At 40.9% G+C, this 21,602-nt stretch overlaps 5 protein-coding genes across 7 annotated transcripts; 4 read left to right on the forward strand and 1 right to left on the reverse strand.

Moving 5' to 3' along the window:
- Positions 1 to 1,316, reverse strand: LOC135106394 (uncharacterized). 2 transcript variants are annotated; one of them, XM_064015375.1, is made up of 6 exons: positions 1,211 to 1,316; positions 1,063 to 1,113; positions 873 to 959; positions 589 to 750; positions 285 to 416; positions 1 to 173 (listed from the first exon to the last, which is right to left on the reverse strand). In XM_064015375.1, the coding sequence occupies exons 2-6, from the start codon at positions 1,111 to 1,113 to the stop codon at positions 60 to 62; spliced, it is 546 nt and encodes a 181-aa protein (XP_063871445.1). In that variant the 5' UTR covers positions 1,211 to 1,316; the 3' UTR covers positions 1 to 59. The 2 variants fall into 2 exon arrangements, with proteins under 2 accessions (XP_063871445.1, XP_063871444.1); XM_064015374.1 differs by having other exon boundaries at positions 1 to 179; positions 1,211 to 1,315.
- A 939-nt stretch (positions 1,317 to 2,255) lies between these two features.
- On the forward strand, positions 2,256 to 4,554 carry LOC135106393 (uncharacterized). Of its 2 annotated transcripts, none has more exons than XM_064015372.1 (6): positions 2,256 to 2,370; positions 2,582 to 2,646; positions 2,931 to 3,035; positions 3,158 to 3,637; positions 4,029 to 4,219; positions 4,351 to 4,554. In XM_064015372.1, the coding sequence occupies exons 1-6, from the start codon at positions 2,271 to 2,273 to the stop codon at positions 4,460 to 4,462; spliced, it is 1,053 nt and encodes a 350-aa protein (XP_063871442.1). In that variant the 5' UTR covers positions 2,256 to 2,270; the 3' UTR covers positions 4,463 to 4,554. The 2 variants fall into 2 exon arrangements, with proteins under 2 accessions (XP_063871442.1, XP_063871443.1); XM_064015373.1 differs by having other exon boundaries at positions 2,293 to 2,350.
- A 2,053-nt stretch (positions 4,555 to 6,607) lies between these two features.
- Positions 6,608 to 8,612, forward strand: LOC135106395 (uncharacterized). The gene is made up of 6 exons (XM_064015376.1): positions 6,608 to 6,667; positions 6,756 to 6,821; positions 7,037 to 7,102; positions 7,256 to 7,423; positions 7,547 to 7,678; positions 8,378 to 8,612. The coding sequence occupies exons 2-6, from the start codon at positions 6,777 to 6,779 to the stop codon at positions 8,486 to 8,488; spliced, it is 522 nt and encodes a 173-aa protein (XP_063871446.1). The 5' UTR covers positions 6,608 to 6,667; positions 6,756 to 6,776; the 3' UTR covers positions 8,489 to 8,612.
- Positions 8,613 to 14,086: 5,474 nt separating this feature from the next.
- On the forward strand, positions 14,087 to 15,938 carry LOC135106157 (uncharacterized). The gene is made up of 5 exons (XM_064014952.1): positions 14,087 to 14,174; positions 14,297 to 14,368; positions 14,493 to 15,260; positions 15,476 to 15,669; positions 15,763 to 15,938. Exons 2-5 carry the CDS (start codon positions 14,297 to 14,299, stop codon positions 15,869 to 15,871), a joined length of 1,143 nt encoding a protein of 380 aa, XP_063871022.1. The 5' UTR covers positions 14,087 to 14,174; the 3' UTR covers positions 15,872 to 15,938.
- Positions 15,939 to 18,334: 2,396 nt separating this feature from the next.
- Positions 18,335 to 20,110, forward strand: LOC135106396 (uncharacterized). Its single transcript, XM_064015377.1, has 5 exons — positions 18,335 to 18,433; positions 18,588 to 18,647; positions 18,790 to 19,458; positions 19,599 to 19,789; positions 19,917 to 20,110. The coding sequence occupies exons 2-5, from the start codon at positions 18,588 to 18,590 to the stop codon at positions 20,026 to 20,028; spliced, it is 1,032 nt and encodes a 343-aa protein (XP_063871447.1). The 5' UTR covers positions 18,335 to 18,433; the 3' UTR covers positions 20,029 to 20,110.
- Positions 20,111 to 21,602: the final 1,492 nt, after the last annotated feature.

A 21,602-nucleotide genomic window follows, 5' to 3' on the forward strand; every position in this document is an offset into this window, starting at 1 on the left:
TTAACCAATTGACTTTATTATTCTCAGAACGGAAACACATCGTATTCAAATCCCACGCACTAGTTGTGGTAACCGTATTCGTGAGTGGTTAGTGTTGTAGTGACCGTGGAGTAGTGCGTAGTTGTAGTCGCCACCGCTTGCTGTAACACGCGGGTCTCGTAGACGGGGCTGATCTGGGTCTGAGTTAAAAGTTTGATGACAATAGTTTAAGACAAAACCAATATCACCATTTCACCACGACTAAAATCAATCGGGCTCGTGGATTACTACAAGTATAAACTCACCGTAAGCCATGTCACCTCACTAGTGACCGAGAACACGAAGTCATCCGTTACAATAACCGTTGTGAAGGAAGAGAAAATCGAAACGAAGGTTCTAACAGGGCTGATGACCCGGGTGCTCGTTACCACGAGGACCTGTTGAAAAAGGTATTAATATAAGGCATCACATCGTACAAGGCATTAAAACCTTCCTATACGAGGACCTGTTGAAAAAGGTATTGATATAAGGCATCACATCGTACAAGGCATTAAAACCTTCCTATGCTATGGATATGATCTCCCACCCAGGCAAGGAATCGACCCTTACCGGTGTGCTGGTACTAGTGATAACCGCTGTATCCGCCCCTACACCGATTCCAGTAAAGTTGTATTCCGTGACAAGAGAAGTCACCACAGGAGTATAAGTAGTTACTATTTCGTCAGCCACGCCGGAGGTAACCATTTGACGAACAGTATGGGTGACAACCACCTTAAAAAATAAATAAATAAGTAAATAATCATGTGATCATTGCCAAGAACAATTAACTTTACAGTAGATTAATTATCACACTGTCTTACGAAGCCCTCGCAAGACTTGGAGACAATACACACAGTCGTGGTAGACGTCAGAGTCTGAACAGTTGACTGCACGTACGGAGGATGAGTTTCATATTTCAGCTCTTGGGAGTGTGCACAATCCTACGGACGAAAGATTACAGTGAGTACTTAACTCTAAAGGTAATTTCTGGAGGTAACTTCATAACTATCAAGCCATGAGAAGGATCAAATCTAAGACACTCACCCCAAGAAACACTCCCAGAAGGATCACTACATTCACGACCGAAACAGCCATCTGAAGAAGAAGGCCAAACTCATCAATTCATCGCTCCCAAACTCGTCAACAAACACCACAGTCTCACAGGAGTTCACGACAACCGCTTAGTACTCACCTCACCTGACCACAGTTGTATACGAAGTTCGAGACTAATTATTTTGAACCGTCTTATATAGGCTGCAGTAGCGACGGTCTAACTTGTCTGATCCTCTCATTTGGGTCTGGCTTCGTCAAGAATTGCTAATAGATTAAAAAATCGAATAATTCATACATGTTTCTAACAAGCTCTGAATAACATATTGTTACAAATATTAACAAATTCGTTGTAAAATGGTGGATATAATTTTTCTGTATAGATTATTTTTTTTAAACACTCAAGGCACTATTGGGAGATTCGTTCACTCCATCCAAGGCTTCAGACACTCGCGCACACTTCTTCGATACTTTTGACATATTCGAACATAACCGTAACCTAAAAATTCGACATGAATGTGGTGGTGAGGCGAATTACTTTATTTTAGCGTTCTGATTGTCACCTTCATCAGAATCTTAGAGAATAAAGTACTTCTGCTTCGATTTCCGTGTTTCCCCCATGCGAGGGCATTCACTTATGGTTATAATATATTACCAACATGAGACCATTAATGTTTTTGTCTATTCACATATCACCTTCCGACCCTTTCCGCCAGCAAGCTACACTTCTAAACTGTCATTCATTGCTATCAGTTTTACAGTGACAATGGATTGATGACATAAGAAAATGATTCAATATTGAATATGATTCAATAATAGGTAGGGAGGTATTTCAACTTTCTATTGTTACGTTAATAGAGCAGTGTAGTAAGATTTACGTCACTTTATAATGCAAAACTGTTTCTTAGTCCACAAGTTTCGGCTGTGTGAAAATATTTGTGTTGCGTATGCTCGTCCGTCCTGACTTCATCTGCCTCCATGTGCTATCATTATCGCCTACCAAACAACTCATGAGTACCACAAGAGCTTTAGTATTATACGCTTACTGATCATCGTTCTTCCTTTCGTGCAAAATATCCTATAAGCATTTACTTGTCCTTTTCGTTTAATGTAAAGACGTAATGACCTCATTCGCTATTTCCTTGTACCTTCTCGCTACCAGACGTACGTGAAGGCTGTTAGGGAATGGGTCAAGGAAGAGGATGGCAGGCAATGACGCAGCAGAGCGCTTATCCGTGGTCAGTTTCGGTCTAGCTTTTCCTGCGTTAAGTCCTCAGCACTTGTGGGTACTTGTGGTTGAAGGTTTGTTTATATATTGTGTTATGTAGAGTTGATATTTGTTGATGCAGCACAGAATATAAGCAGAAAATAATATTACATAAATTAAGATCCCGGAAATAAGAGAATCAACCGTGTAGTTGTAGCTTCTGTAATGAAACTTTCAATTTTGTTTCCAGGTATGTTTGTTATGGAGGAGATCGTGTTTTGTATTGTAACTCAATTTTGCTTCCAGATATGTTTGCTATGGATAAGATCGTGTTGGGTATGGCGGTGTTGCAGCTTGTTGTGGCTCAAGATGTAAGTAGCGCGTAAACGTAGTGTTTCAAGATCTTGAGGAATGTTCTAGGATCTGCTTCCAAGTTATGTGAGAATTATTTTGCGATTAACTTGATGAAAAATTTGGGTGAATAGAACCTGTTCCAAGAATAACTTGTGTCTCGTCAATTTCTCTCGTCGTTAATCTTCTATACCAACTATTATTACTCTTCCATATTTAATTTCAGGGAGTGATTTACCATCCGGGATCTGGTGTCGTTAATCTTCTATACCAACTATTATTACTCTTCCATATTTAATTTCAGGGAGTGATTTACCATCCGGGATCTGGTGGTCAGTTTGGCTTATTTGGCAGTGGCAGCGCGCCGCCTAGCCCTGTATTTATTGGAGGACCTGGCCAGTTCCCTCAGGTGAGTTCTCTTTCGTCTCACGGAAGTGGCAGTGACGGGACTATGCCCGGCCTGCTTGGTGTTGAGTTCAAATCGGTCTCCCTCCTAACCCATTCTCTACTTCCGGTGGCGTTTCTGGACAGGGTGGCGCAGGCGTTGTCTCTCTGTCCTCGCAGCAAGGGCCAGCAGTCACCGGGCGAGGTGGCGTGATCTCTCTGCCGTCTCAGCAAGGTCCAGCGTTCATTGGCGGTCAAGGCGCCGTTATTTCTCCACCCTCTCAGCAAGGGACAACATTTACAGGACAAGGTGGTGTGATCTCTCTGCCGTCTCAGCAAGGCCCAGCATTCATCGGAGGTCAGGGTGGCTCTTTCATTGGCGGACAGGTGTCTGGCCAAGCCGGTGCATCCGGCGCCGGTTTTCAGCAAGGTGGTGTTCAGGCGGGCGGCGTTCAAGCCGCTGGGCTCAGGTTTCCATCTCGCGTCATTCGGGAAGAAGCAACACCCACTGTCACCCGAACGGTTACCATTGACGCCTTCGAGACCCTGACTGATCTGGTCTTGCACAGCGTGGCAGTCACCAGGACCCAGTTTTCTCTTGTTATTACGACCAGAGTGACTAAAATCGTAAGTTCATTTTGAATTTTACTTCATTTCTCTAATTGTATTACTACCTATAGCTAATAATTTAGTTGGAATATTGTATATTGCGTTTTGTCTTGTCATGTGCATTATATTATATAATTCATCTACCTGTAACTAACGATTTAGTTGTATTTTATATTGCATTTTGTCATGACTAATTCATCTACCTGTAACTAACTATTTAGTTGTATTTTATATTGCATTTTGTCATGACTACCTGTAACTAACGCTTTAGTTGTATTTTATATTGCTTTTTGTGATGTGCATTATACTATAGTTCATCTGATCTGCACTGCGTATTCTCCAATTTATCTGGAAAGGTTGTATGCAGTTCCATAGGTTGATAATGCTTTTTTTTTTTTTTTCCCTGCAGGTTGTGCCCACGCCCGTCAACCACGGCCTCGCCCTTACCACGTCTGTCGTCGTTCGCCCTGCGTACGTCACAGTCACTGACACCAAGTCGGACTTCAGGGTTGTTCTGAGGACGTCGGTGAGCTATGTCACTATAACCCACACTTCTTATGACATTATGCACGTCCCCTTCACTCTCACCTCTACAGAAACGTGAGTATCGTCTTGTATTCTGTACAAAAAAAAAAAAAAAAAAAAATCGCATGCCACATCACATACCAGTAGTTTGTTTCGGGAGGCTTTTTTTTTTTTTGTGCCTGCTTAAGTAAAACTTGTCTCTACAGCGTGACAGTGACTTCACCAGTGGTCAGAACGGTTATCAGCACGTCCGTGGAAGCTGTCACGAACTACCACACTGCAACAAACATCGTGTATGTCCATGGGGGCTATCATTAACTCGGTTTCGATGAGTCGACGGATATAGAATAACCCTTAAAACGTGTCATGTAATGTCTGAAATGGCGTAATAAAACGATGCATAGGCCGTACGTTTTGTTTATTATAACCACCTGGTTATTTAACATAACTTGTTATTGACCATCTACTAGGAGTGGGGAAGATAAGCAGTAGGCAATGTAACAGACATATTAGGAGGGCAATACGAGGCTTCATTTTGGGTGTGCATGTGTTTAGATACTATGTGCTTAGATACTAGAGTGATGCAGTATATGTGCTTAGAGATACTGCTAGACTGATGCAATACATAATAATAATATTGCAGGAGCGGAAGACCATACACAAAGATCACGTAGTATGAGGAAACAAAGGGGTAGGGCCTGGTTCTGTAATTTGATTCTATAAGGTGGGAGCGAATTGAATTGTTTGTACTGGATTATATAAAATAAAGTACAGAGCGAATCGAATTGTTTGTACTGGATTATATAAAATAAAGTACAGAGCGAATCGAATTGTTTGTACTGGATTATATAAAATAAAGTACAAAGTGCAGTATTACGCTTATATAAAATAAGTGCAGTATTACGAACATATAATAGTAATATTCACAAGAATCTGATGTTTTAAATGCAAGTGCAATTCATTATTAATATATATAGTTTTAAATGCAAGTGCAATTCATTATTTATATATATATATATATATATATATATATATATATATATATATATATATATATATATATATATATATATATATATATATATATATATATATATATATATATATATATATATATATATATATATATTATATATATATTATATATATTATATATATATTATATATATATTAAAGAGGTAAAACATGACTCTTAAACCATGCAAACACTCCGCTGGTGACAGCAGTCTTACCATTCAGTGTTCATTTTCATTACTTTGAAAATTAAAAGATACAGTACAGTAACCTCGGCAGAGGTTTAATGAAAAGTGACAGCAGTATTACCATCAAGTGTTCATTTTCATTAAAAAAAAAAAAATGTAGATAGCAAAATAACCACTTCTTAAAAAAACTACAATTTGGTAATTAAAGGTAAGATATTAAATGCTAACAAATTCTGCTGCCCTTTTCTCGGAAGGGGAAGGCTACCATGAGTACCTAACAAATGGGTAATCACCCAGAATTAAAGCACAAATGTTTTTTTTTTTTTTTTCGGGGTAGAAGTAGATGCTTATGACGTGGTGTATGTTACTGGAGATGCTTCTGTTTATCCAGACGTGTGAAAACGTCTTCTTTATCTGAAACTTGAAACTTTACTGTTGACTAGCAACTGGGATTAGGTAAGGTTGTGTGGTGGCGATCGTGTTCCAGGCTGTGGCGACGACGGCTGACAGACACGGGGGTGGTTATGGGTATGCGCTTGATGTGCACGGGAAGAAAGGGACTGCTTTCTATAATATTACTGGAGTTAAATAATATCGTTTTTATCAGTAGTGAGCATAATGTCAAGATTCGCAACTTTCTATCTCCCAGTGGTGATGGCGGTGGTGATAATGGTGATGATGATGATTCTGGTGATGCTGATGGTAATTATAGTAGCGGTGCTGGTAATTGTAGTAGCGATAATGATGGCGGTGATGACAGTGGCGACCAGAGTGACTGTAATACCTAGGGAGGTGGGAACATTGTGATCAGTGGTACGTGCATTGAGAGATGGAGAACTGGATGGAGAACAACAGTGGACACACGAGCAGTACTGGCGATTGAACGGCACACAAGATGAATTGCAATCTTCCCCAGTGCCGTGGAAAGGAGAGATTGGATTCGATGGAGAAGGCCTGTTAGGACTGGCCGATATTAGGATGGATGAACTATTCACGCCGTGCACGTACAGGTGAAACGAGCATTTTAAACAATCACTTTCACTTTAAATTCCACAGCTTTCTGGTAATCACAGCCTTTTAGAAAGTCGTCTTAATGTGGTTTGGTGAAATCCACGTCGTGTTGTGATTTTGTCTTGGGATTCGGTTTCTTAATGTATAATGGTAAAAAAAAAGTCTTAATATAGTATCTCTCAAGTTCATGGCGAGGAAAACTAAGGTGAAGCCAAAGGACTGAATCGAACACGCCGGCAGCTCTGCGAGGGTACGAGGCAAGTGGGTGAAGGAAGAACGGCAGTAACGGGTTGGTTCTGGACGCCAGAAGGTGAGGGGTGTGGACTTGGTGTTGGTGTTGATGTTATAGGCGTGGGTATTTTTTGTGATGGTTTAGTATTATTGTTGATGTTTTGCAGAACGAGCGTGATATCTGCACTATGTTCTGCGCGGGCAGTGTATTCTTAATGGCACTTGTGGCTCGCGTATGTACTCGCGTTTGTTTTGTAATGGGTGAAAGGATAGTTTATGGAATCTTAAAGCTTGGTATCTTAACGGAAGTATCTCATAATATTTAAACGATAATATGACAAAAAATCTTTTACTGAAAAGAAATCTTTACCGAATATTAAGCACTTTACCGAATATTAATCAATCTTTTTACTGAATATTAAGTAGACTTGTACCACCGTTTTAACAGGCCACCTGCCAGTATGATACTCACCAACCATACATACAACCTGAGGTAGTAACTCAAACTGTTACGGTAAGTATATTGTATTAGATGTTAATTAGCCCATGAAAGTTCACCGTGCATTGTATTAGATGTTAACTAGCGCATGAAAGTTCAGCATATGAAGAAACTGGAATAGTGTTGGTAGTTAGTTATTTCAAGTACAACACTTTTTTTTCATGACAGGTCACGACAACTGTCACTCAAGTCATCCGCGTTCCCGTGACTTCAGATGTCTGGGTCAGCTCGGTCATCATCCATCCTGTTACGGCGACGCATCTCGTAACCGAATATTCTTACGTTCCGATTGATTCCACCACTGTTACCAGCGTCATTATTGTAACCTCTACTCCAGTTAGTGTTAACTCTCCATAGTCTCTTGTTAGCCAATAGTAATAATCACTAGCGTCAGTCAATAGCTGGGAATTTGCTAAAAAAAAAAAAAAAAAAAAAAAATTGAACCTGAAAATTTTCCAGGTGTCGGTGGTGTCCCAGACTAGTCAGGTGAATCCGGTACGGACAGCAGTCTCGGTGTACACAACCTTCGTAACTGAAACGGAGAGGAAACAGTTGTACCACACCGTCACGCACTTCGTTCATCAGCATGAGGTAAGATTCTGTGTTTTTAGAGCGTGTTAACGTTGGAAGTGAGGTGGGACAAACTTTAACAGTTATCTTTTAAAATTTAAATTGATCGACCTGTAAATTGGTTCTATATTCTATCTACAATGAATAGCTATCTACAATGAGTAGCTGAATAGCTATCTACAATGAATAGTTTCTTAGTTATGTTCTATATAGTGAATAGTAAGATGTTATATTCTATTGGTTCTATATTCTATCTAAAATGAATAGCAATCTACAATGAAGTTTCTTAGTTATATTCTATTGGTTATATATCTACAATGAATAGCAATCTACAATGTTATAATATTCTATTGGTTCTATATTCTACTATTGGTTCTATATTCTATCTACAATGAATAGCTTATCTAAAATGAATAGCAATCTACAATGAAGTTTTAGTTATATTCTATTGGTTATATATCTACAATGAATAGCAATCTACAATGTTATAATATTCTATTGGTTCTATATTCTATCTACAATGAATAGCTATCTACAATGAAAAACTAGTTTATGTTCTAAATAGTGAATAGTTGTTCTATATAAAGTTTCTAAATAGTGAATAGTTGTTCTATAAAGTGAATAGTAAGGGATGACATCTGGCTGGGTTATCTGTTAGGCTATTGACGTAGTAAGTACATCATGCTGCTGGTTTTCCTAATGCTGTATAATTCTACACAGCTAAAGACCGTTCCGGTACATTCAGTCCAGACACTGCTCCAACGGGTCACCACCACAAGTCATCGTTATATCACCGTTACCGTCACATCCACCACCTACGGATATCACTGAAGATCAAGGCTTACTTTTTTTATATCTCCACCATAGAGTATTGTGGAGAAAATTAACACGGAAATAGTACATTACAATTGAAGTACCAAGCAAAAAGGTTGTTATAATAAATATACGACCAAAAGTATGTTCCTCATAAACCTGAAAGTAAGGGTGCGTCCATATGGTCGAACAGTTTCGGACACTGTTGTCGGGCAAACGCTGTTACCATATCCTATAAGCGCTGAAGTGAGGGAAGTGAGGGAAGTTGATCTGGAAACAAACTGCTTTCCCATAACCGTTTTACCATGTGATACCATAGTTTTCTCCTTCATTACCAGACAAAGACCGACAGATGACGTTAGAAACTGATGTGTTTTCAACACACGTATTTTTAAGTCAGTTTCTGTGGCCTCGGGAGACAAGTGGTTGTTGCTAGCGTCTACTGCGGTACGTCATTGCTAACGTGCATTGCGGTACATCGTACTCATGGTGCAAAATGACATAAAACCAAGAAAATTGCATTATGCGCTATGATAATTGCTGCAGTGTGAGGATAAGGTGAAAAGGGAATGGTGCGGTGCATCATGCCATGGTGCACAATAACCATAAAATTACACTAACCACCTTAATAATTAATTAATTGCAGTGCACTGAGGACAATGCGGGAAGGGAATGATGGTACAAAGACTAGTTACACAGACAAAGTGAAAACCATGCAACCATTTAACGTGAACTGGGAGTTCGTTATATGAACCAGAGTTTAGATAGAAACTATATGCGGATGTTCCCAAAAGTAATTTTGCCAATTTAGTCGTCGTGTTCCTGGCAACTTCCACGCCTCTTTCGCCAGTGTACGATGTTCCAAAATTACGAAAACGGGTAGTGTCCGTTAAGCCCCTTCCACACGAGGGGCAAATGCACGGCGGGCAGACACTGTTACCAATTTTGTGGTGTGGATGGCGATCACGTGTAGTTATAGACGTGGAAACCACGGGCAAACCGTCGAGGTGCCCGTGCCCGTTGTTGAGGCATTGGATGGGCGCCTGACTAGGGACCACGTTGCTAGACTCACGATGTTAGAAGTTAACACCATGCCCTCCGTGGGTATCTGGTATGTCAATTGTACACTAGCTGGCAATTGTCCTGTCTGTCCAGATGGTCATGGATAACTGGACAAGGAAGCAACCTAGCATTTAAGATTTTTATAGGGGAACCGTGTCTGTGGAATGTCGTGTGGATATAGAAATAGACAAAGGCCACAGCACTGCAGAAAACAGAACACATGAACAGCAGTAGTTGGTCATTGTCTCCTGCCCTTTTTTCTTGCACATAGCAATAATTATTATACACAAAGCTATGCGTTTAGCTTTGACGGTCCGTCGACGATTCTTACGTCCCTGTTGTACTGAACACCAAGTTAAGTCCACTCGCCAACGTTGCCTGACGGCTCTTACTGCACTCTCTGCACTGCACTCACTGCGACTCTGCCCTCTGCCCGGTGTCTGGTCCAGGTCATACGTTCGCCTGCCTGTGCCTACTGCCTGCCTTAATTGGACTGTTTGATCTGGTAACAGCTGTAAGAGCGAGAGAATTCCGGGCAAATTCGAGTGCCCGCCGTGCGTTTGTCCCTTGTGTGGAAAGGGCTTTACACTGATAAACCTACATTACATAAAGATGGAACAAGAAGAAAAAAACGAAATAAGAAAACATGAAGGGGAATAGAGAAAATAAAATCCAGGCCCAGCGCAGCGGTTATTTTTGAAATACGATGTGATGGGATGAGAAAGCCCAAGCAAACATAACTCACGAGGAAAAAAGTTATAAACATTAAGGAGATTGTGACCGTGGGTGCGGGAAGCAGAGATGATATCGGCTGCAGCAGTACCAAACCGAAAAGGCAACCGCAGCACCTAGCGGGACTCTGTCCGAACGAGGGGAAAAGCGAGGTGACATCTAAAATAATAATGATAATAATAATAATAATAATAATAATAATCAATGGCTTATTATTCTGGCAGTTAACAAACTGAAAATGTACAGAGTGGGTGGGGAAATACTTAACATTAATCCTAAAGCTAAGTCTAATCTAGAAGGGAAATACTATTGATTGAAAGCTCGCACCATGGTGGGAATCGCGCTGAGTCTGTATCGGTCCGTGCGCGGACTTATCCGTAAGCACTTATCCGTGCTTACAATACCCCCCCTTCTCTCTCTCTCTCTCTCTCTCTCTCTCTTTCCTTCCTTATACCCCCCAAACTTCGCTCTAATGCCCTGATTGGGTAAAGTTCTATATACCGCCACGCCTGTGGGAGGATCCTGTACCTGAATTGCACTGTATTATTGTATATGTGTGTATGAGAATGTATGGAAGTTTCGACCTTAACATAGTATTAACTTTCTGAGGGAAAGCAAACTAAAGCATATTAGGTTACGAAATTGAAGTCAGTAGCAGAAGTTGCAAAGGTAGCAGAGAGCAGAGTAGCGTAGAGACCAAAGGTTCCTAGAGGAGCTTCTAAGTTGTATTGTAGTTTTGAAATCAATTATTTCATGATTATGTAGAAACAATGATAGGATGTTTAATTTATTATTTTGATATATACACATGTTTATTTTGATACATGCACGTGTTTGTTTTGTACTGAAAGACTGTGTTATGTTCCGTGTGTGCTTTTCTTATGTATTTTAATTGAATCAATGTGACGCCGATGTTATTATGTATTTCTCAATTGTGTTAACTGCGTAAATCGCCGTAGCGCAGACATTATGCATGTTTTCCTGTACGAAGAATTTTACTGGCGCCGTGTCGGATGTGTTTCATGTATTAATATTATTCATTAAGTAAATTAAGAGGATTTACTTGATCCAATAGCTAGAGGAACTGTGCAACATCTCGGTTACGACACACTCTTTGGTGCTCGCTTCTGACGTCATCAGCACTCCTATCCTCTTTCTATTGCTATCTGGTAACAGTGTGTGTGCGACGACCGTGTGGATGCGCCTTAAGTAACTTGCTGAGCATCATGGCGGAAATGTCAAAATTTGGATAGCATTTCACCCTAGTGAGGTATTTTAGAAGAAACCGTACTTGTTATTCAACAGAACCGAAAGGTGAAGCCAGGTAGACAGGAACGCTTATGTAAGGAAGGATATAGGTCTATTATAATCAGTACAAAGGAAAATGACTAAAAGGATACAGGGGATGAGGAGTATTCCTTACGAGGCGAGATTGAAACTGTTAAATTTACGTTCTTTAAGAGAGACGTAGGTTGAGAGGGGACTTGATAGAAGTCTAAGTGGTATAAGGGTTATAACATGGAAGTAAGCAAAATTCTTAGGATCAGCATCCAGGACGGAACAAGAAATAATGGGTTCAAGCTTGAAATATTTAGATTTAAAAAAGATATGAGAAAAAAACTGGTTCTCAAATAGAGCAGTAGATGAATGGAACGGACTCGGTAATCAAGACATTAGGGAGCTTGAAGAGAAGATTAGAAGGATTTATGGATGGGCATGATAGGTGGAAATAGGTAGGTATATTTCATACAGGGACTGCCACGTGTAAGCCTGGCGGCTTCTTGCAGTTTCTCTTACTTCTTATGTTCTTATGTAATTTGTCACAAAAATGCGGTTCAGTGTGCTTCCAAGTGAAACTTGGAAGCACATAGCGGTTCGAAGTTACAGGCGAAACCAAATCGGTGTAAACACAGCAAGCACGAAAGACTAAACTGCTGTGAGCCAAAAACTGTAATTTCAAAGGAAAATTAATTTGAATGGCTTAAGACGTTGCCGTAATTACTGTGACACTGTTAGTAACACGTGAACCACTTTCGGCATCTCACTAACCGGTAGCAGCAGAAAGTTTCACAAATACGTACTCAATGAATGACCACGTGTACATCGATAACGAAAATACATCATGGACGAAAGGATGTATATACGTAAAAGGTAAATTCATCTAATCGAGAATAGTTATGGATAGTTATGGAAGAAAATTAATACTGTACTCCAATGGGAATGTAACACGAGACGTTCTGGTATGGGCATGTTATACTAACAGTCTCAGAAAGCGATGTTTCGATGGAAAATACCAGAAGATAATATTTGCCTGGTTTACGGCCAGGTATTCCATCGTAGTAGTAAGAGAGTTACGAGCACCATATGTCTCGGTCCAGTACAGCGTTGTCAGGTACAGTTGGGGCTTTATACGATAAAGTTGCCTGTTACAGCAGTAGACCATTTCAAAGTTACTCCAAGTAGATCTTTATGAACCAAACCGCCTACGAGTGTAAACACCGTATTGAAATATACACCAACCAACACACTCGTCTCACAGCAAAGGACCGCAGACTGATGAGCATGAGCGCCCGTCACTTGACCGCTGGGGTGCAGCTGGTGAGTGTTGGTGCAATTTTTTTTTTTATTGAAAGCATGCTGTGAGTAAATGATGCCAATATAATTCAGGTGATATTTAAGCCGTAAATCATTCTCTCTCTCTCTCTCTCTCTCTCTCTCTCTCTCTCTCTCTCTCTCTCTCTCTCTCTCTCTCTCTCTCTCTCTCTATATATATATATATATATATACAGGATATCCCGGGAGGAAAGTTACATATTCTCAAGTGTGTATAATCAAGTCATTCTAAGTAGGAAATATTCTATTGTTAAGTGCTTTTAACGCATAGTATAGAATTTACCATACCTTTTAATATGAATGCGATAAGAATTGGCGAAGGAGAAGGGAGGAGGAGAGGACAGCAATTGTAGTCGTTGGCATCTTGAGGATGTTATTCGATTACACAATAAGGTTTTCATAAATGAAGATAAATTAAAATTCAAGGAAGCCTCGAATCGTTGTTGCAAATAGTAACTGAAACAACGAACGTCATATGGCAATATCGACAAGCTGGTCGTTGAGGGACAGCCAGCGTGCAGCCACTTGCCACTGGTGCGCGTTCAGATTTAAAAGTCCTGTAATTTCTAAACCAAGGCATTAAAAGCATGGCCATAGGATATTCCTGGCTTAGAATGACTTGGTCTCTCATTTCTGGGAATATATGAGAGAGAGAGAGAGAGAGAGAGAGAGAGAGAGAGAGAGAGAGAGAGAGAGAGAGAGAGAGAGAGAGAGAGAGAGAGAGAGAGAGAGAGAGAGAGAGTTGTAACAATGCAGCAAAGTTGTTATGTCGTTGTTATTATGTAGATCAAAATAATTAAGTCAAATAATCTAAAAGCAATTGATGGGGAAGTATTTCTAGACACTGAGAGCAGAAATCGGAATTATATTTTTCGTCAGCCAGAAAAACAAATAATTTCCCTTAAACACTTTTATTTATTTATTTATTTATTTCTTCAATCACTTCATCATGCAACAATATGAAGTAAAAGGATTCCCTGAATGGTTAAAATAGGCTTCCAATTTACATTCCAACAAAGTAAACTGACAGTGACTATATGTCATCCTTGTCTGTAACAAATGATTCCTAAATATAAACTCAAATTACTAGGAAATTTAGAATGGTGTTTTAGTTTGGAGTGTTAGTATTGACAAGGGAAGGGGTGTGGAGATGGGGTAGAGCGGAGGGAGGGTAAGGTGGTAGGAGAACGGGAAGGAAAGGAGGGATCACTGGGGTTGTGGCGAGGCGTTGTCAGGGTTGAATTGATGACCATCGGCATTAGAGACCAGATTCTTCAACTGAGCGGTTCGGTCGACGGTAAGGTGTTTCTTTATAGTATTCGAGTGCTTATTGTAATGGTGAATTTTGTTTAGAATGTACGTACGTTGTTGATACAGCAGTAGTTCAAGAACATGATTACAAGCAAGTCTCCTTTTCAGATGACTGCGTGCAAGGTGGTGTGGGCTGTGGCCTTTTTGGGTTGTCTTAGTACTTCGCTTGGCCAAATTCAGGTACATAAAGCGTGTCAAAGCATGAATATTCAGTGGTTTTGCTGGCTCTGGAAATGTGTGAACGTCTGTTATTTTAAATGTTTAACTCGTGAAATTTATAACTCGTTAAATTTATATTTTCCAGATTCCGTACGGCTTAAGAAGGTTTCCTACTTTTCAAGCACCTATTCAAGCACAAGGCCCCGTCTTTGGACAGCCTCAGCAAATAATTTTTGGACAGCAGAGTGGACAGCCTGAGCAGAATATTTTTGGACGGCAGAGTGGACAGCCTGAGCAGAATATTTTTGGACGGCAGAGTGGACAGCCTCAGCAGAATATTTTTGGACAGCAGAGTGGACAGCCTCAGCAGAATATTTTCGGGCAAGAGAGCGATGGCGAAGGTGTTGTCTTTGTAGCAGGCGACTCCGGTGCTGCTAACAGGGATCCTATTAACACGTTTGGTAGTGGTCCGGCATTCTCTGGCGGAGTAAATCCTCATCCTGGTCGAACATTCCAGGACATATTTGGGGATGATGCAGGTAGACCAGGTGGAGTGTTTCCCGGCACTTCGGTCCCATTTAACATTCTCCTTGGTCAACTAAGAGACCTCACTGGGGCCGCAGGATTCACTGGTTCTCTCCTTTCTACACCAGGAGTCTTTCGGCCTCAGTTTGGTGATAATTTAGCACCTGGATCTACTTTCCAATTTGGGGGAGGCAGTAATCCTGGTTTTCAGCCCTTAAACCCAAGTTTCGCTGGATCCGCAAAGGTTATTCAAGCCCGCCCGGATGTGACGCTGACTCGCACAATAACTATAGACAGGTTCCTCACTACAACAGACGTAGTATTTGTGAATGAACCCCGCACGGCTACGTTATTCAGCTTCGTTACCCAAACTTCTGTTACAACTGTGGTAAGTCATGTTTTGGTAAGGAATTATTTTGAGTAAGGAATTGCTGATTCTCTGTTTAAACTCGGTTACTACCGGTAGTTGAACTACATTACTTTTTTCATAATTTTTTTTTTCATTATCCACCTACTGAAAAGTCACTAATGAAGTTATATCTTTATCACTAATGAAGTTATCTTTACATGTCACTAATTAAGTTGTATCATGTATCTTTACAGGTGGTTCCAACACCCGTTGCTCGTAGTTTGGTGGTTAGCACATCTATAGTCACTCGTGTTCCTGTCACAGTCACCGTAACCAGCGTGAAGTCAGAGTTCCAATTCGTCACTCGCACGGAGATACAATACATCACGCTCACCCACACGTCCCGCGCTTTTACCCACGAAACGCTCACTACCACAGTAACCAGAGTGTAAGCAATCTTGGCTTTAATGCTATATAATGGTACCGTGTATAGTTATTCGGAGAAACTATTATCTGAGCCTTTCCGCTTTCCTCCTTATAGGCAGACAGTGCCTACAACATTGGTCCGCACCAACGTCAACACCGTTACCACCACCTTCACGGCATCCCGCGTCATCACCTCCACAGCCTTCACCGGCGGCTATTATTGATATTCATAAGGTTTAGTTGAATGCATCTACTGTACAAGACATGAACAATAAAACTAGACTGATACAACTGTCTTTCACACTCTAACTGTCTTTCACACTCTAAACAACTGTGTGGTTGTGCCCCTCGAAACAACTACAAGTGAGGCTACAGGATAACCTGCAATGAAAACTTGCTCCTATTATGATACTCAAAGTAAGGTAAGGAAGCGTGAGGTGACTTCTTACTTTTTGTAAACAAATAATATAGTTTACAAATAAGTAGTTTAAACTATATAGTTCATGAAATAAAAATTTAGGTTACTTCATTAGAGTAAACAATAGTACGGCTATAACGTACGTAAAGTAACAATGTAGATACGCCAGAAAGATGAACTAAAAAAAACGTGTAACTGATCAACCAAACGCAGGTACTGTAAGCATGCATACACAGCTAGTTTTATGTAACAGGTTTACAAACTTAACAACCGTAAGTTGGTCACCACGACCAAAGTAATGAAGCAAGGAACAATCATTCAGAACATTTAACGAAGGCCTGCCCAGACTAGCGGGCCTGATCGGTGGGTATGCCCGTTATCGGGCACACTTGACGGGCCAACAGTCGAACTGTCCGAGGTCCTGTTAAATGCAATCACCAGGCAGTGTCCGGTGGCTTGAGGAGCTAACACGCTGCCAGACGTGGGTTAACATTGCGTATCCATAGCAGGCTTGCTTCTCGCTAATTATATATCTTTTTCTTTCTCGTCAGGACAGAGCCTAAGCCTTTTAACGTAAATTTTAGGTTCACTTCTTTTTCATAGCTTGCCTATGCACCAATATATCACACAAAAAAAAAATACGTAAAAAAATGCTTCGTTTGTTTATTGCCCTTATTTTTCATCTCAAACAAAAAAAAAAAAAAATTTTTGGCGATGGAAGAAACCAGTGTGTTGGGCAAGACGTATGTACCTAGCTAGCGCGTCGGTTACGATATCTATTTTAAGTCCTTTAGGGTTATGTAGCAAAATAGTTATAACGCATAGCAGTGTAAATGAAGGTTGTAATGAAGTTTTTAGTAACGTGTGGAAAGCAATAGTTCCATAGCTATCGTCTGGGTGTGTACTGCCAGTTTCTTATCTCAATTAAATTTTGCAGTTAATATATTAAAAAAATGTTATTTATTTTTCAGACGGTTTATAAACAGGTAATGGAAGACTTAAAACATAACATTGGAATGCTGCATAAGATCAGAACAAACTGAGACTTGCTAAACTCTGAACACATACAACCACACGAATTTATGGCGGCAGTAGCTGAGGTTACATTTATGTTTCTAAATGGTAATATTAGTTAACACCGTAAGTGGTATGCATTATAATTGCTTTAACGGGGTGGAGAGACCAGCACTTATATAGAACGTACAATAAACGAAACAGGAAATCAGGTAAGAGGTGCGGATATGTAACCTTCTAAAGCTCAAAGTAGCATCGATAATTTACTATATTTGCTTTTACTACAGCGAGACCCAAATACAATAAATTCAGCAAGGCAAGAAGATGTAATGCAAGTACCATAAGCTGCAAGAAATATAATAAGCGAGTAACATAATCGTGTCATGATGCGACACATCAGTTCATTATATATTTTATGCATGTAATTATTTTGTGCAAGTAATATGACACTTCATTTAACGCTGTACTAGTAACTGCTACCTCTCGCTCCTGACAAGAAGAGTCTGTGCTGTGTCAGTCAAGGTTTACTAAAACACTTTCACTCTCCTATGGTAATTTTTTGTTAACACGCATATTGCTGTGAAAAACGTTAGCATGGACATATACAAAGGAGAGAGAGAGAGAGAGAGAGAGAGAGAGAGAGAGAGAGAGAGAGAGAGAGAGAGAGAGAGAGAGAGAGAGAGAGAGAGAGAGAGAGTAGTAAAGAAAAACAGAAAATTTGTAAGTGGTGATGGGAAAAATTGTCCAGCTGTTACGTAATGGTTCAGTCAAGTGTTTACTTTCATACTCCAAACACTTGTTACAGCTGTTGTATAGTTAAGATAAGTGCAATGTGCCATGGGTTTCCTTTTATTACCACATAACATTCATTTAAGTTCTGGATTCTATACGAAGGAACATATCTAGCTGCTACAGGCATATGCAGCTTCCCTTGATCCTTGCCGTTATATACGTATCTTTACTGACGGTGATTACAAATTTTCTATCCACGTAGATGGATGGAGGTAGATAACAGATGAGTAGGTAAACATTTAATTATGTAATGCACTTTTTAGGTCAAGTTGGTTTTCCTTACTTCTGTGTCGTCAGCTTTACAAAAAAAAAACGAGAGAAAGAACGAACAACGGAAGAAGAATGAAGTCAACAAGGTAATATGAGAGGTACAAGGAATGGGAGGGGGAACGAGTGAATAGGGAGAAGAAACAAGGGAAGGGGGAGAGGGAACGGAGGAAGGGAGAGGGGAACAAGGGAGGTGAAGAAAGGGCAAGTGGCCGGACCAACGCCACTCCTTCTCCAGACCTTACAGCAGGGAGTCCAAGCTTCTGTGAACTCGCTTGAAACATAAAGGGTGAAGGTGAGTGTGTGTGTGTGTGTGTTTTATGGTGATGTAGTGTTCAATGAAATCATTTATGTTGTCCGCCACCGCTTGGGTTAACTTCCTAGTGCATACAAAAACACTATAGTGTAATAGATGCGTGTTAATTGATAAATTGTTTCTTATGATGCAGATGCTGTCAGTGCAGGGTGTCTTGGGATTGGTGACTTTGCACGTTGTTGCGGCGCAAAGTGTAAGTGTTAAGGGATGGTATTAAACGAGAAGGAAACCTAAATGTAACATGAAATTGATATCTAATTTTACCTTCCACTCTATTTTTTGATCATGTTTATAATCTTTCCTTGTGCTTATTATAAATTTCCATCAATCCCCAGGGTTTGCAATACAATCATTTTGCCCAAAACGACCAATTCGGCTTGCCTGTGGGAAGTGGCAGTGGTACGGTGTTCATCCCAGGCTCAAATCAAGGTGGCGTTTCTGGATCCTCTGGTCAGTTCGGCGTGAGCTTCATTCCTGGCGGCCTGAGTGATGACGGAAGTTCCTCCGGTGTATCGGCTGGTGGTGCTGGTGGGCAAGTTGTACAAGGATTTAACACGCTCCCAACCTTCGCTGGCATCCCAGCGCAAGGCGGACAAGGTGTGTTCTCGCAACCTTCCAATGGTCCAGCGTTCATTGGCGGGCCAGTCGTTCCTGTTTCTTCACGAGCTCCAGTGTTCACCGCCCAAAGCGGCGTGATATCTCTGCCCTCTCAGCAAGGCCCAGCATTCATCGGGGGTCAGGGCGGTTCTTTCATTGGCAGACCGGTGTCTGGCCAAGCCGGTGTGTTCGGTGGTAGTTTCCAGCAAGGTGGTATTCAGGCGGGCGGCGTTCAAGCCGCTGGGTTCAGGTTTCCATCTCGCGTCATTCAGGAAGAAGCAACACCCACTGTCACCCGAACGGTTACCATCGACGCTTTCGAGACCTTGACTGACCTGGTCTTGCACAGCGTGGCAGTCACCAGGACCCAGTTTAATCTGGTCACTACGACCAGATTAACTCGCGTGGTGAGTTATGCACTGTGATCATGGGTATATCTAAATTTTTTTACAATTCTCCACTGCTCAGAAGTCGTGTATATGACAGTATAGGATAACTGACGGTGTTGTAAGTGATTACAGAATGCCGGTATTTTGTATTCCTGCAGGTTGTGCCCACGCCTATAAACCACGGTCTCGCCCTTACCACATCTGTTGTCGTAAGTCCTGCCTACGTCACCGTCACTGAGACAAAGTCTGACTTCAGGGTTGTTCTGAGGACCTCAGTGAGCTATGTTACCTTAACGCACACTTCTTACGCAATTATGCACGTGCCCTTCACACTCTACATCACTGAAACGTAAGTGATAATTAAAAATTGTATTTGACAGCAAGTATTATGTTGCGAAAGGAGCGATAGTGAAATACTTCGTTGCAAAATTGGCAATAGTGAAATACTTTGAATTTTTCTTTTTTTCCCCACATAGCGTGGAAGTGACCTCTCCTGTGGTGAGGACTGTCATTAACACATCGGTGGAGGCAGTTACAAATTACCACACGGTTACGAGCACTGCCTACGTTCACGGAGGTTACCATTAACTTGGGGAAAGTATGAAAGAATACAATAAATATATGTACATGTGTATTGGAGTTGCTTACTGAATAAAAAAGCTAGATTTATCTCGCTGTCGTTTTACACCGCCTTGTACTATTAATCTACCCCAACTCGTACGTACTCGTGTGTATTAAGGTATTTTTTATTGTGTATTTTTCATTTATGTCCAATATTAGACTAGGTACAAAGCCAAACAAAACTACATGGAGCAAGAAGAATAACGTGGGTTTCGTCTCGGTTTGACTCTAACGGTGATTGCCATAATAGTATACGTTATTTTGGAGGAAAAATACGTTACATATTGTGGTGGCTGGGTCATGAAGAGTAGGAAAAGGGGCAGGTATATAAGCAGCCCGGGACGTTGACGTAGGCGTTCCTTTCTCGATAGTAAGGTACACTAGTTGTATGTAGTGTTGGAGGTTAACATCAGTAAGAAATACAAATGTGGTTGAAGTAGTGTCTGTAGTGTAGTGGTTAGGTTAACAAGGTGCGGCGAAGCATTTGGACCAGGTGCTTATCGTGTAGCCTCTTAACCCAATAGGAAGTATGTACGGGGTGTAAGCCACGAGGTTAGTGATTTTGCTGTGTCTGCGTGAGTAGTCTGTCCTTCCCAAAGATCGGTGGTTATAAAAAAACATTCTATAACACTGCGCCGCACCTTCACAACATACAAGAGGTTTTCGTTGGTTACTTTTTTTTTTATGGATCTAGTGACAAATCAAAAAGACTTGTACATTATTAAGAAACTCAAGTCGGCTTATCTCTGTGGTCTGAAAATAGCTATGGTGAGAGCAGTGTTAATGAATACGGACCTGCCAGCTGAGCTCTTAAGATCTTTCTGTACTGGAAGAGATATGTGGGTGACCAACAGACGACCGTAGGTAAATGTATGTATATGAATGGCGTGCAGTGGTGAATGTAGTGTGTTCATAGGAGGTGGTTGCATTAAGGGTGGTGCGGCAACCGTGGTAATAGTGTGGATGAGGATGCGGGAGTAATGTTAATGATGTACTGGTGTGTATATTGAATGCTGACATTGTGATAACATTAGTGTGACATGGTTAAGCGGCGGTGACATAAGCCAGTGGATGACATCACAACAGTGACAGAGTAGAGGTGGCGTCAGCAGTGAGAGGGTGGTGGTTGATTAACTTTTTCGTGGCTAAAGTAAACCACTGATCCGTGTGTGTGTGTGTTTGTTGTGTATTGTGTTGTGTGTGCGTGTGCGTGCGAGCGAGCATGTGCGTTTGTGCGCACCCGCGCCGAAAAATGAGCATGGTACGTGGTTATTTCAGCCCATAAATTCAACGTTGGTTCATCACTAACTAGACTTTTATAATTAACATTTTTAAACATTGTGACAAAATACGAACCTGAATTCCTATAACATAAGAAGAAGCGTGTGGAAAGTCGCGGATGTGTGCATGTGTGGCACGAGTATGTACTTATGAACAAATCTCTGGGAAAGGTGACAAAAGAAATAGTGATATTCCTTTTTTGTTTTGTTTTAAGATATTGCCGATGAAACAAACCCGTGTAGTCAACTGTGCTTACTCAT

The sequence above is a fragment of the Scylla paramamosain genome, chromosome 13, assembly GCF_035594125.1.
Source record: "Scylla paramamosain isolate STU-SP2022 chromosome 13, ASM3559412v1, whole genome shotgun sequence".
Lineage (NCBI taxonomy): Eukaryota > Metazoa > Arthropoda > Malacostraca > Decapoda > Portunidae > Scylla > Scylla paramamosain.

Bases quoted from the DNA above. Each gene is read 5' to 3' on its own strand.
- LOC135106395 (XM_064015376.1), top strand. From the start codon at position 6,777: ATGTTCTGCGCGGGCAGTGTATTCTTAATGGCACTTGTGGCTCGC. The intron at 6,822-7,036 runs GTATGTACTCGC...CCGTTTTAACAG, and splicing joins TAATGGCACTTGTGGCTCGC to GCCACCTGCCAGTATGATAC. The intron at 7,103-7,255 runs GTAAGTATATTG...TTTTCATGACAG, and splicing joins TAGTAACTCAAACTGTTACG to GTCACGACAACTGTCACTCA.
- LOC135106157 (XM_064014952.1), top strand. From the start codon at position 14,297: ATGACTGCGTGCAAGGTGGTGTGGGCTGTGGCCTTTTTGGGTTGTCTT. The intron at 15,261-15,475 runs GTAAGTCATGTT...GTATCTTTACAG, and splicing joins AAACTTCTGTTACAACTGTG to GTGGTTCCAACACCCGTTGC. The intron at 15,670-15,762 runs GTAAGCAATCTT...TCCTCCTTATAG, and splicing joins ACTACCACAGTAACCAGAGT to GCAGACAGTGCCTACAACAT.
- LOC135106394 (XM_064015374.1), bottom strand. From the start codon at position 1,113: ATGGCTGTTTCGGTCGTGAATGTAGTGATCCTTCTGGGAGTGTTTCTT. The intron at 960-1,062 runs GTGAGTGTCTTA...TTTCGTCCGTAG, and splicing joins TTCTGGGAGTGTTTCTTGGG to GATTGTGCACACTCCCAAGA. The intron at 417-588 runs GTAAGGGTCGAT...CTTTTTCAACAG, and splicing joins TCACTAGTACCAGCACACCG to GTCCTCGTGGTAACGAGCAC.
- LOC135106396 (XM_064015377.1), top strand. From the start codon at position 18,588: ATGCTGTCAGTGCAGGGTGTCTTGGGATTGGTGACTTTGCACGTTGTT. The intron at 18,648-18,789 runs GTAAGTGTTAAG...ATCAATCCCCAG, and splicing joins ACGTTGTTGCGGCGCAAAGT to GGTTTGCAATACAATCATTT. The intron at 19,459-19,598 runs GTGAGTTATGCA...GTATTCCTGCAG, and splicing joins CGACCAGATTAACTCGCGTG to GTTGTGCCCACGCCTATAAA.
- LOC135106393 (XM_064015372.1), top strand. From the start codon at position 2,271: ATGGCAGGCAATGACGCAGCAGAGCGCTTATCCGTGGTCAGTTTCGGT. The intron at 2,371-2,581 runs GTTTGTTTATAT...TTTTGCTTCCAG, and splicing joins GTGGGTACTTGTGGTTGAAG to ATATGTTTGCTATGGATAAG. The intron at 3,036-3,157 runs GTGAGTTCTCTT...GTTTCTGGACAG, and splicing joins GACCTGGCCAGTTCCCTCAG to GGTGGCGCAGGCGTTGTCTC.